Here is a 13,698-nt window from a genome sequence, read left to right as displayed (position 1 = left end):
GAGAGATTCCTCAAGATTGAAAATATGCACGTATTAAAACTGTCTTTAAAGGAAAGGGGATTAGGACAAACTCAGAGTCATACAGACCCCTGAGTCTACTTTCATGTTGTGGAAAATAAAGGAGAAGGTAATACTGGATAAGTTATTGTCAGAATTGGACAGGTTGGGACTTGAAACCATACAGCAGTATGCATATGTTGAAAATAGATCTATTTCTGCCTGTAACAATGTTCTATAACAATATAATATCAGCTATGAATGAAATATTGTGCTGTGATGTAATTTATATAGATTTAAATTCACCATTTGACAGGGTCATACACAAAATGGTGATCAATAAATCAGAACAACTAAGTATCAATATACTCTTGATAAAATGGATAGCCGTATGGCTTACAAATAGGACATGGCAAGTATCATACAGCAATTGGACAGGTGACATTCTTGGTTACAGTCAGGGTGTCCCACATGGCTCTGTCCTAGGCCCTCACTTGTTTAGATTGTATTTTTTAAATCTAATTTTTTCATCTGAGGTGTTCTATAGTCTGTATGCAGATGACCTGAAATTGGGTAAACTGATTACATGTGTTACAGATAAGGCACGTCTGAAAAATAACTTGACTAAACTGACCATTTGGGGCACAGGAGAATAATATGCTGATAAATACATCAAAAACTAAACATATGAGATTTGGGAGACATAAATTGAAAGGTGAATATTTAATACAGGACACCGTGGCTGAAAATGTAGATTCCTTTAAGGACCTGGGTATATGGGTCGATCCAGCTTTGAGTTTTCAAATCATATCACCCAGTTGGTTACTGATAGTTATAGAACTATAGATTGTATAAAAAGATTTATAAAATCTAGGAAATCAGAAATTATGAAGTCATTGTTAGTTACAGTAGACCCTAACCTGAGCATAGAATAACAATATGGAAACCTTATAAGAAAACAAAACATGAGTAAACTGGAAAGAGCACAGTGGAAATATACCCAGGGCATCCATGGATGTGAAAATTTAAGTTATTATGAAAGAATGAAATAGCTGAACTTTTACAGTGTCTCTTACAGATATCTAAGAGGAGACCTTATTCAGACATATAGGGCATTTAGAGACAACTACCTGTGGGAATGTTTGGGGCTATCAAAAAGTACTAGAGAATCATCAGAAAACCTATGTAGAAGATTCTGTAGGAATGAGAAGTGTACTAAATGGTTATCTGAGAAAGCAAGTGATGCACAGAACAGATTACCAATTTACATTAAAGCACATCATAGTTTAGATATATCTAAGAACAGCCTGGACACTTATTATGGGAGCAAGTGTTTTGGTATATTGGTATACTAGAAGAACATTACTACCCGTACTTGAAATATTTGTATGTATGTATGTATTATCACAGTGAAGTAGCAAGTTCTTAGCTGAGCTTCTGCTACATTTTGCACACACTAGTTTCTCCATATTTCATGCCCCAAAGCTGTCCCCATACATATTACACTGAGAACATAATTGTAAAAAGTTTTTAGCTAAGAGGTCTAAAAGACAGAATTTATCCATTTCCACAACTGCTAATGCAGAACAAAACAATGTGGTGCAATAAGTAAAAGATACACAGAGTTTAAGTAAAGAGAACTTTAAGCTTGGCCTAATTAAATAGTAAAATGAATCAGAGCCTCACGGTAAAAGCAAGCTACATTTTATTACCTAGCTTGACAGTAGGTTTTCTTCCTGCCTACTTGCCTACAAAATGAAGCCCTTTCAGTAAGACACCCCCCTTTCACCTCCTAGCAGCGGAGAAAAGGAAAACAGAACAAGTAATGTTAAAAACACTTAAACGGTCCCTGATAAGCAGGGAGAGAGATTAGGCCTGCAACTCAGACTTCAAGCTCTCAATCTCTCTCTGCAGCTAGCATAAAGTAAAACACTGTTAAAAGCCCTTTGAACACTTATTTAAGGTGCTCACTTTATAAATGCAAATACAAAGACCAAACTGATAGTGATGTCTTCTAGGGGAAATGATTATGCTAAGGTGGGGAGAGGGTGAAAAATTGATTAGGAGAGTAGGAGTAAACTGTGGATGTTAGCAAATAATAGGAATGGGTGAAGAATGGAGAACTCAGAGCTATGGGGAAAGATCCATGAGAGAGAGGGGAGAAAAAAGAAAATGTCTGGTGTGGATACACAGATCTGTCAGGCTAGCAATTAGAGTAAAACATAGGGCCTATAACCAGTGGAAGGGATGGACTGGATAGATAGAGGAAGCAAAGTACAGGGGGTAGCAAGGTGGTGAAGACTGGAAAGGCACAAGTTGAAAAGGGATTAACAGAAAAGATCAAGAAGAAAATCAAGAACCTTTTAGGTATGTAACAGACAGATCAAGCAGGTGAAACAAAGATGGAAAGGAGATCACAGAAGACTGTGAGAAACCAGAGATAGTGAATGTGTACATTGCTTTATTCTTCATAGAGGACACAAGGGGAGAATGCCATAAAGGGAGGGGTATGAGCAGGACCAGTATCAGATAGACACTAGGCTGCAGAAGGAACGATGGAGAAGGGAAATGACTGCTCTTGGAGAAGACATAGCACAAAGACCAGATGGACTACCTCACACAGTTCTCAGGAATTTTGTTTATTTGCAGACATATTCCCTGTAGGAGATCTTCAACAGATAACATGCCATTGCAGGAGTGCCGTACAGCTGGTGTCTGATATCCTTTTATGAGATGTGGATGAATCCAGGAAAATAAGGGCCCAGTAGCTTAACAACACTGGCGGGTAAAGTCAAGGAGGAAATCCTGATGGTAGCCGAGTCAGAATTTAGGTGTACTTTTAGATAAAAAATATAGAAGTAGAAGAAAAAAAAAACTTGTGTTTAAACAACCTGAAACAAAGTTGGTTAATATTTGGAGGAACATTTCTTCATTGCTTTGCAAAGTATCCACTTCAATTCAGGATGCTCTCTTAAGAGGATTATCAATGCAATGTGCAAGTAGAATAATCACTGAGTTGCAGTAATTTTCAGACTACACTGGAAATATAGTTTTTGGTCACTTTAAATAACTAATTATTTTTCTGTTCTGGAAACTACCAGCTACTGGATATAGGCATTACCAGTTTCATGGGCTACTTCTGAGAATTTAATCTGCTTAAATGACTCATTGTAATGTGTGAGGCTGCCAGCCCAGCTATCTGGAATTTTGTAAATAATCATATGTCATTTGTGAATATTAATATGATCCATAGGCTTGTCTTACAAATGTATGAGAGCTATGTTATGTGTATATTAAACTACTGGTGCAGAAGTGTGTGTTGAGCTGTATGTTATGTACTGAGCTTCAAGCCTGTAACCACAGAGTACCCTACTGGAAAAGAACAGAAATGTATATAAACTATAGTTGGAACATACATAGTTAACTTGCAAAACCAAGTGGAAAATGTTTTACGATTCCATTATCTCTGTTTCAGCTCAGAGCAGACACAATGTCTACAGATAGGAGTTTCTTTCTGTTGTCTTGAAACAGAAATAATTACTATGTTTGGAATGTAAGGTGTTTTTATTGCTCTGTGACTTCCTAGTAGCTGCACATCTGAGAGAGAAGCATTTTTCACAGAGAAATGTTAAATTCTGTTGGTATCTGTTAGCCTGGGAACTGAAGGCAGGTGACAAATAGTGATGTCATCCAGCTGACCCAGCAGTAATGTTTTGATATTAATTTGGGAACTCTCTCAGAGACTGTGCATTTTATATTTGTCTTTGGACCTGCAAACATCCTCTCATCAGCACTTGCCTTGCTAATAGTAAATAATCAGGGTACAGTAATCTCTCTTAGAGATAGATAGGAATATAGTAAGATTAGTTTCAATATTTTCAGTATTTATTTGAGACTGTCCTGCAATGTTTTATGTTTTCAGTATTTATTAGAGACTGTCCTGCGATGTTGTTTTAAAATATTTCCTGTGATTCTGAACTCTGTAGTCACTGTGCTGAGTTATTGAGTATTGTCTTGTTCCTTTATTATTTATTATTAAATATATTTAAACCTTTTAGTTGTGGCTGGTTTGTTTAGAGATATTTAAGCTTTTAGCATACTTCCAAAGTGTGTGTGTCAGCTACTTGGTCAAAGACACAAAGCACTGGTTGGACAGAGAAGGTGCTGGAGGTTTTGGCTTGACCGCTTGGCTGAGATCTTAACCCTATAGCTGTGCCAGTGGGGAGTCTTATTGGGGTTCTGGAGAAACCAGACCCAGACTGACTGTGATCTCTGTGTGCTCTTAATGGAAATTGTTCTTTACTGTGTGTGTACTTATCATCCTCCCAATGTGTACGTCTCTCACTGGTGTTAGTGGTAAGGATTGAGGCTCCTTGATTACTGGGCCAGTGCAGGGGCATCACAGTGTGTACAGCATGTAAGAAGAGATTATAGATGTCCATCTAACATTTGATATATGTAGATCATTTACAAGTATGTATAGTTTTACACTGTACCATTATGTTTCTGTTTGCTTAGAATGTTTATTAAAAGAGTTATAAACAATATATTTGTTTTCTCTAGGTACTGAACAGTTACAAATGGATCACATCTCAGAAGGGTGTGAAATCTCTGAGTAAGTAAACATTGTTTCACGTTTGCATATGTCTGTTAAGGATGTATTGGATATTTTTGCCTTCAACCAATGGCATGTAGTATGTCCTTCTACTTTACTATATTCTCTTTTTCTACTAATGGCATGGGTTATATTCCAACCTGCTATTAATGGCATGTATAGTGTTCCAGCCCGTTACCAATACATGTGGTGTGCTCCATATGTTGGTAACAAATTGTGGTGTATTTTGTCCTGCTATTAATGGCATGTGGTAGTAGCATGGGGTGTGTTTCAGTCACAAGAAGTGGGTATTGCCAACTTGCCAACAACTCTGGTTGAGTGTTCAGTATAAAAACTCCAAAACTTCACAGGCAAAAAAAAAATTGTCTAAATAAAGTAATCCTAAAGTTTATTAGTCAGAGAAACTCAACCACAAGACATATTTTGTCATGCAACCTAGGTGCCTATCATCTGTTATACCAACCCTGCATTCTGGAGTGTTGACAGTGAGCCTAACCTGTCTTGGGAGTTTAATACTGCTTGGTACCTTGGAAGGTGTAAATCCCAATCCTCTGAATAAATAACCACATCATTCAGGTAGGCTAGTAAATAAGCTTGGTGGGGTCATGTAAGCCTCTTCATTAATCCTTTAAACATGACTGGGGTGGCTACAGAGAACAGAGAGAAGGACAGGGTATTGAAAAAGGCCATTAGCCATGGAATAGGCATTTTTTCCTTAGCCTCTTTGGTAAGGAAAATCTGCCAGTATCCTGTGGTAAGGTCCAACACAGTGAGGAATTTGGCCTTGCCCAGGCATTCTACTAATATTCCACCCTAGGCATGAAGTAACTGTGAAACCTGGATATTCTATTCATTTAGGGACAGACATTACAAAATTGGATGATTATGTCCAGGTTTGGTACTAATACAATGGAGCTATTCTACTCACTGGTTGACACTTTATTTTACCCCAGTTTCCACATTTTTTTAATTTCCTCTGGTGCAACCTGCTTTTGCACTTCTGGTATCCTATAGGGTTTTAAACTGACCTTTTCTGATGGAATAGTCTCTATGTGGTATGCAATAGGGGGGTTCACTAAGGTAATTTGCAGAATATATCCCCATTTCTTAAAATAAATTATTGGATCTCTTGTCTTTGGGATTTAGAGAGGGTGTTATCTTACACTACTTAAGGAATAGACAAAAACATTTATTTTGTTTCCAGTTGGTTACCTCTGTCCATAGACTATCTAGATTGACCTGTGGTTCTTTCCAGGATTTTAGTAAATTTATGTGACAGACATGTTCAGGGAATCTTTCCTGATTTGTCTTACCCATAGTTTAACTCATTCAATTTTTTAATAATTTCATTTGGCCAGGAACTTATTCCCTCTTGTAGGGACCACAACTAAGACCTGGTAACCTACATGTTCCAAGGTTCATGCTGCACCACCCCTGCTGACTTGCAGAGAGAAATCTTTGCATGAGATATCTGACATGCCAACAAGTCATGTTTGCGTTGCAGTATAGCTTTAGGTCCCTTGATCTTGTATTTATGTTATTACCAGTTTTGTAGCTTTATAGTAGATCAATATGGATCTTGGACTGGATCATTTACAGGTTTATGGGTCAGGCAGAGACTGACCCACAGGAGTCTGTAAGAAACAGAGAAGAGACTTGGGGCCTTTAGATACTCAGTATAACACAGGGAGCTCATAGTGAGAAGCTGCTGGAGTTTTTCAAGTTGGGTAATGTGTTTTGAGAGGTGTGTACTGACGGGCACGCAATAGTCAAGCACCAGCCTGATGAAGGATGAATAGAGGGAAATGATGACCTCATTTGTCTGAAAGAAGATGCTCTTAGTAAACATTTGGGGGTGGGGGTGGGAGACTTTCCTAATGACTGTGGATACCACACGATCAAAGGGGAGTTTGTTATCTGTAAATGTCCCTAAGTTTGCAATGATAGCATCTGTTTTACAGGCTATGTCATTTATGTAGTAGGTGTGCAAGAGCTTCTGTTTCCCAAACTGAACAGTGTTACATTTTTTTTTGCATTCAGATTTAAACTGTGATCTTGACACTATGCGTTTGTCAGAATTATGCCATCTTGGGGGACCTGAGCATCTTCAGGGGAGTTGATGGTAGTAACCCTGCAATCATCCACAAAAATAGTCAGCCATAGGCTTTGAATATCGAATTTGGCATCAGAGCTGAGCCAAATCAAAGGATTCCCAAAACTGAGCTATAGGGTACATCACAGGTGACAAGTCTCAAAGAGTCGTATCTATCAGTGAATGAGGTGGCAATCCAGTGGGTTACTTAGGGATATATATTTAGTTTGACCAGTCCGCCAGTTATATCGAGGAGTACAGTGTCCAAAGCCTTAGCTAAGTCAAGGTAATCTGTGTACATGTTCTTCTATCCCTCATCAAGCTCTTCTGTGAGTCTTTCAAATAAGTCATCAAGAATTAATAGGCATGATCTACCTTTTATAAAGATATTTTGGGATCCTGGGATTATGCATTTCCTATGTCCTTGTTTATAAGGTCCATGATGATGCATTCTATCATCTTGCAAATCGTGCTGGTGAAGCTGATTGATCTATAGTTTCCAGATTCCTTTCTGGGGCCTCACTTGTGGAGGAGAGCTACTACGGTTGATTTCCAAGCTTCTACTACATATACCTCATGGAGAGCTGTGGCTGAATCTGGTTTGGGTGTTTCACACTGACCAGGGAACAACCTGGTATGTTACTTGTAACCATAGACCACAGACTTGGTGTTTTTTGGTCTTGGGGAGCACCTTTAGTATTTGTTCAAAGGTGAATACTGTGGTGAGGGTTATGTGCTGCATACTTTATACTGGGAAGTTTGAAAGTAACAGTAGAGGGAAGCTGAAGATGAGTTGATCTGCAAGGATGTTAACTACATCCTCTGGGTTTGAGTGGGTGATACCATTACTGATAAGCTTGTTGCAATGATGCATATTATTTCTGAGGTTCATTACATAATTAAAGAATGCCTTGTGGTTACTCTTTGTTGATATAGCAATTTGCAACTCATAATTAGCTATGGACCTGAGTTATTTGCTAACTATTTAGTGGTTGATTATAATATGCTGATTTTCTTATTTTGTTCTTTATTACTATGAGCGTTGTCCTTTTATTATAGACTTTATTTATAGGTGAGTACTAACAGGGGGGTTTATTTCTAAACTTGACATGTTTATTATGAATAGCAACATAAGCACCTGTATAAGAGATTAAATGGGAGCAAAAACAGTGGGTATATGCAACACCAGCATTTCCTAAATGGTCATTGAGGAGTGAGTCTGCTGAACCATTTCAAATCATAAGGAAGTTGGCCTTGATGAAGTCTTTAAAAATGGCTGGATTGGTAATTGATCCGTACTGAGACCATGTGGTGAGTAAAATAGCACAATGATCTGATTTAACCAGTGTTGCAGACCAAATACTTTCACTTCTCCCACACATAGACACCAAAGTACAAATTGTACTTTGACAACTTAAAGTGACCTACAAAATATCCCATCTAATGACAGAAAAAGCTGCTAAGTAAGCCATAAAATACACATATCCTCAGATCCTACAGAAAACCGAAAAATTAAATACTACAATTAATTCATTTTAAGCTGTCCTTGAGAACTTCACTGTGTCACCACAAGTAAATGCCACTGGCTTACCATTGAAAATAGAGCCACCTATGTACTAAACATACTTAATCTTTAACCTACTAAATTAAAGACTATGTAAATAATACATCTGTTTGAATTCTTTGTTAATGTATTGGGATTAATAGACGCTCACTTTTTAAACCTTTTCAGTAAGTTCCTTAACTGTATTGTCATTTTGCCTGTGTTGTGCCTGAAAGGGTTATTGGACCAGTATATCATTCCAGTTAGCAAATATATAAAAAGAAATGGACAGGGACTGTGTTTGTGAGGGCAAGAATTATGCCCATAGTGGAGGAGGCTACTAATTAATCAAAGGAATTTGCAATATTAAAGGTTTATTTATATTTATATGTATTTGTTGAGTAGTAGGTGTAGATGTGTCAATTTTATGTTGAGGGAATTAAAAATCCTCTTGAAGTATAGTAATTGGTTTAATAGAGTGGGTTGTATTTTATTAAGATATGTTTTGTGATTTTATAGCATACCTCTCAACCTCCTGGCTCCAGAATTCTAGACAAAGCCAAAAAGTAATGGGGGCAAAATGACCCAAAATCCGGGACATATTTTAAATATCGCTCTTATAAATGCAGAAAGTTGTTTGGAATGGCATGCATTTTCTGAAGGATCAGAAGTCTGAAACTCAAATGTTCACTGTTTAGCAACTTAACTCATTAAGCTTTTTGCATGAGGTCATGTTTTCTGATATTAGGACATGCAGGAGTTTATAGATGTTCTCCTGGTCAATTATTCTAGAGGTACAGTGATTTGGATAAAGACAAGTATGCCACCACCACCACCTACATTACTGCAGTCTACACTTTTGGGTATAAATAAGTGGTAAACAGAGAATCCAGGTAAAGGGGGAGTGCTCCACTATTCTGGAACCAGAATTCAGTAATGACACAATTTTCTTTCAAAGTTGGCAAGCACTCAAAGGAAGGCATTTTGTTATTTAGGTTCCAAGCACTGAACTACAATGATATTTGACAGATTTTAATTTATATTTACTAGGCTGGTAGTCTGCCCAGACCTACATTGCTTGAAAAAAGGTATATGGGGTAGAAAAGCTATTTGTAAAAGTCACAATGGGATAGGTGCAGGTCACTTTTGGAGGAGCAGGCAGTACTGTCTTCCATATCCCTGCAGGCTGAAATGCATTGAACCACCTCATAGTGACACCAATAACTAGAATCAATCATCTTTTGCTTATATTGTAGCTTCATTCTCGGTGATGGCAGGGTACTGCCGTAGACTAGTTTCTTTGCAGTGTCATCTACATCTTGCCCATCTTCATTAGTCAGAGGAGGTGCATTGCAAGCCATTCATACCCACCTGAGCAACGACCATGTCATATTCATATCTAGAGTGAAGGAACTTGAGTGCTTTAGTAATACAGCTGATTCTAACACATGAGAGGCAGATGACTGTCATAGCCGGCCTTAGGCATAGGCCAACTAGGCAGCCGCCTATTGTGCCGCTCTAGCAGGGGCACTTTTCCGGTATTTATTTGGTATAGGTAGACTAGGATGGGGGCACTGGGTGTTGTGGAGGGGCACCGTAGAGCCCTTTTGCCTAGGGCACCAGTTGACCTAAGGCCACTCTTGATGACTGTTACCTTGTATTTGCTCAGCCTTGTGTGTTCACAGCTTCATAGGTTCATAGGAGGTTACTAGGCTAATGACCTTAGAGCTCTTACAAGCCTAGCCATATCTATCCTGAGCTTCCCCAGTTGTCTCTGGTTATATCTATCCTGAGCTTCCCCAGTTGTCTGTGGTTAGTTGAGTGAAGCTCACAGAGGTAAGGGTCTGTGGTAATTAATACTGACTTCTTCTGCCAGTAGGGACATGGGTTCCACCCCAGGAGTGAATTTGTAGTCACCCATCTATTGATCTAGGTTGTATTTGAAGAGGTCCAGGGAGGGGCTCTGTTTCACATGAATTGGAATCTTGTTCTAGAGAAGTGTCAGTCGCTGTGAGATGTCTCTCTCTCTCCAACATGTCCTGTTCATGTCAGAGGCTAGGTTAAGATCCCTGGAGTGAGTGACCCTCCTGCAGTTTGATTTATGAATGTGTAGCATTTCAATCAAGGCTGGGTCAGAGACTGCCCTGTAAGCCAGGCACAGGTCACCCCTTAGTAACCTGTAGGAAACAGAATACATACAGTGAGAGAGCTTTCAGTCTTTCCATGTAAGACTTGTGTCGTGTACCCTGTAGTTTCTTGGTGAGAAACCTATGTGGTCTCTTCAGTTGTTGCAGGTGTCTGATGAGGTACATACAAAAGGGAGCATTGTACTCAGTTATTGGTCTGATGAGGGCTGAATATAATGGAATTACAATATCGTTAGATCTAGATGTGCCACATAGAAGGATTTCCTTACTACTGTGGGTACATGGTGGTCAAAGTTCAGATTGCCATTAACCTGAGTACCCAGATCATGTGCCACTGGGTCTACACTTAGGGGGTGTTGACTATAATTTAATTAGCAGGGATGTCAGCTTTCCCAAAGGGCATGGCACCAGTCATTTGTCTGCATTAACCCTGTCTGCAGTATATTAACATCATAAGCAAAAAGATTCACTGAGCTCACCACCAAAGGCAGTATGCGTGGAAACCAAGTAAATGTAGAAAGCAAACCTGCTGCTGCCATTCAAGCTGAAGTAAAATGTTTGAAATTGTTAAAATTAGTTCCTTTCTTAGCAAAATAAAAATGTAATCCTGCTGCTGTTGTGTGGATAAGCGCTTTTGGTTGTTGAACCTTTATCAAATCCTAAAGAAAAAAGCTGCTTCCTTTCTTTTAAAAAGAGCTTCCTGCAGCTCATTCATTCAGTCAACCAATAAAGTTATGGTGTATGGACACACCTCTTATTCAGAGTGCACTTTCTATTTACTTAGTGTTAGCTAAAAGCTTGGAGTTTTTAAAGTGAAATAAACACAGGATTAATGCATGTGCATTATTTTTTTAGAGCCCTTCCTTTCAAGATGGGTTTGAGCGGTACAGTTTCATTTAATCCAGGTTTCTGGTCCGCTCTAAGGTTCATAATCCATTTTGTTTCCTCAGTTTAGGTATAGTTGATCAGATCCCCTCCTTGTATTGTTTCTACTAGCCTGCTTACGACCATAAATTTAAAAGTGTTATCTCCATTAACTTTAATATGACCATATAGAGTATTCGTATTTACTTGATTTCTAATGTCCAAGTTTTTAGCTAACACTAAGTAAATAGAACATGCACTCTGAATAAGAGGTGTGTCCATACACCATAACTTTATTGGTTGATTGAATGACAGAGCTGCAGGAAGCTCTTTTTAAATGAAAGGAAGCTGCTTTTTTCTTTAGTATTTGATAAAGATTCAACAACCGAAAGCGCTTATCCAGACAGCAGCAGCAGGATTACGTTTATTTTGTTAATAAAGGAACTGATTTTAACAATTTCAACCATTTTACTTCAGCTTGGGTGGCAGCAGCAGGTTTGCTTTCTATATTAACATCATTGGGGGACTCAGTGATTGCTCTCAATTTGCAGTCATCAGTGAACTTGGACTGCCACAGGCCATCCAAGTTTGCCTGGACTTCTGAGAAATAAATTCTGAACAGTAAGGGGCCCAGCACAGAACCCTGTGGTATGCCACTGGTGACTGGTCTTTTGCTAGAGGTGAAGTCACCCACTTTCACATTAAGTGTCCTGTTGGTGAGCCAGCTAACTACACATTTGGTAATGTAGGGGTTAATTCCCAGTTGGGAGAATTTCTCTATAATACCTGAGTGGGGGATTGTGTCAAATGCCTTGACTAGGTCATGGTAGGTGGTATGCACTGTCTTTCCCTTGTCTGGGACCTTGCTGACTATCTCGAAGAAGTCAACCATGTTTAACAGGCATAATCTACCTTTAACAAATCCTAACTGGGATTGGTCCAGAATTTGGAAATTATCTGTGTTCTTGTTAATAAGGTCCATAATGATTCTTTCCATGGCCTTACAGATGAGACTAGTCAAGCTTTTGGGCCTATAATTCACACTGTTGGTTGATAGTCCCCCTTTGTGCAGAGGGATTACTGTTTCTGTCCTCCATTCCACCAGAACATAGCCACTTTGCAGGCTGTGGTTAAACAAGGATCCAAGTAGTTCTGCTAGGTCATGTTTCAAGTTGTTTAAAAGGCAACCTGGGATGTTGTCTGGTTCCATTGATGCTATGTTTTTGGACTTGGATAGTGCTGAGATAGCCAGCTCTTGAGATAATAGGCTGAGGAATGGTGGCAGGTATACTTTGGAGGATGACTGGAGGAGACGGGGGGGGGGGGGGGTGAAGTTTGCTCCAAATCTGTCACCTAGCAGGTTGGCTGTTACCTCCAGTTGAGTATGGGTGGTGCCATCCACAACCAGTTCAGTACATAGCTGGGTATTCCCTTTTATATTTCGGATGTGGTTTAAGAATGCTTTATGTTTATACTTAGCTAGGGAGCTATTTTTGCTTCATAATTAGCTATGGAAGACTTAAGATCTCTAATTTGGTTGTTTAAGCTAGAGAGAGATTTTTTCCTCTGCTGAGCCAGTTCCCTCTTGTTCTTGGACATTATTTTTTTTTTCTATTGTTGTATAGCCTGTTTATACTAGGGGTTCACCAGGGTGTCTTGTTTTTTTTTTTGGCAAGATCTTGTTTTAATCCAATCAGGTACAGCCAATTCTATACAACTGCTTCAGTGGTTATACAGGGCATTGGTATACACCTCTGCATAGGAGTCCATGTTATCTGCATTTGAGGGGGTTTTGAAACTTCTTATAGCATCACTTATTCCGAGACTGATTTATGGCCCGATCTTACCAGGGAGGACATCAAACTCTGGGGGATGCAGTGCTATCCCATGTTAGTGAGTACTATGTCCAGGACATTTGAGCCTCTTGTGGGTGTACTGACTAGCTGCTCAAGAGCATTTGCATTGACAAAGTCCAAGAACCTCGGAGCCAGCATGGGTGTGGTGGTCATGTGTTTCCCAGTTGATGGTAGGATGATTAAAATCACCTATGAGTAAGGTGTTGCACTGTCTGGCAAGTGACTCCAGTAAGTCCAGGTATGAGGTATGTTTTTCCTGTTTCATGGTGAGGGACCTACAGCTAGCTATGATGTGGTAGGGGGCTTTACCTATAGTTAACTGGACATAGAGTAGCTCAAAAGAATTCAGTCTTGAGGTGCACGTATCCTTAATAAAGATGGATACACCTCTTCTTTTGGTTCTTTCACACTCAGTTTGTGGTCTAAATGTATTGGAAGGCATTGGAGTCAAGCATGGGTGAGGTGCTTTGTGTGCCTCTGAACTGTGTCTCAGTGACTGCACAGATGTCAGCACCTTCTAAAGTGAGGAGTGCTTCTAGGGAGTGCAGTTTCATGTTTAGACTCCTAGCATTAAGCAGCAACAC

General features: G+C 39.2%; 1 protein-coding gene across 3 annotated transcripts in view; it reads left to right on the top strand.

The window, feature by feature from the left end:
• The window catches only part of LOC122789223, a 361,091-nt gene that overhangs the window by 36,085 nt on the left and 311,308 nt on the right, over nt 1–13,698 (top strand). For all 3 annotated transcript variants that reach the window (XM_044056499.1, XM_044056500.1, XM_044056497.1), the window contains one exon: nt 4,561–4,612. In XM_044056499.1, the coding sequence (XP_043912434.1) occupies nt 4,561–4,612 (52 nt within the window). The remainder of the gene's footprint in view (nt 1–4,560; nt 4,613–13,698) is intronic.

This window comes from Protopterus annectens, chromosome 14.part0 (assembly GCF_019279795.1).
Source record: "Protopterus annectens isolate FY-2018-M chromosome 14.part0, PAN1.0, whole genome shotgun sequence".
Lineage (NCBI taxonomy): Eukaryota > Metazoa > Chordata > Ceratodontiformes > Protopteridae > Protopterus > Protopterus annectens.
Note: the sequence above shows the minus strand (reverse complement) of the source record. Positions and strands in the feature narration are given on the sequence as shown.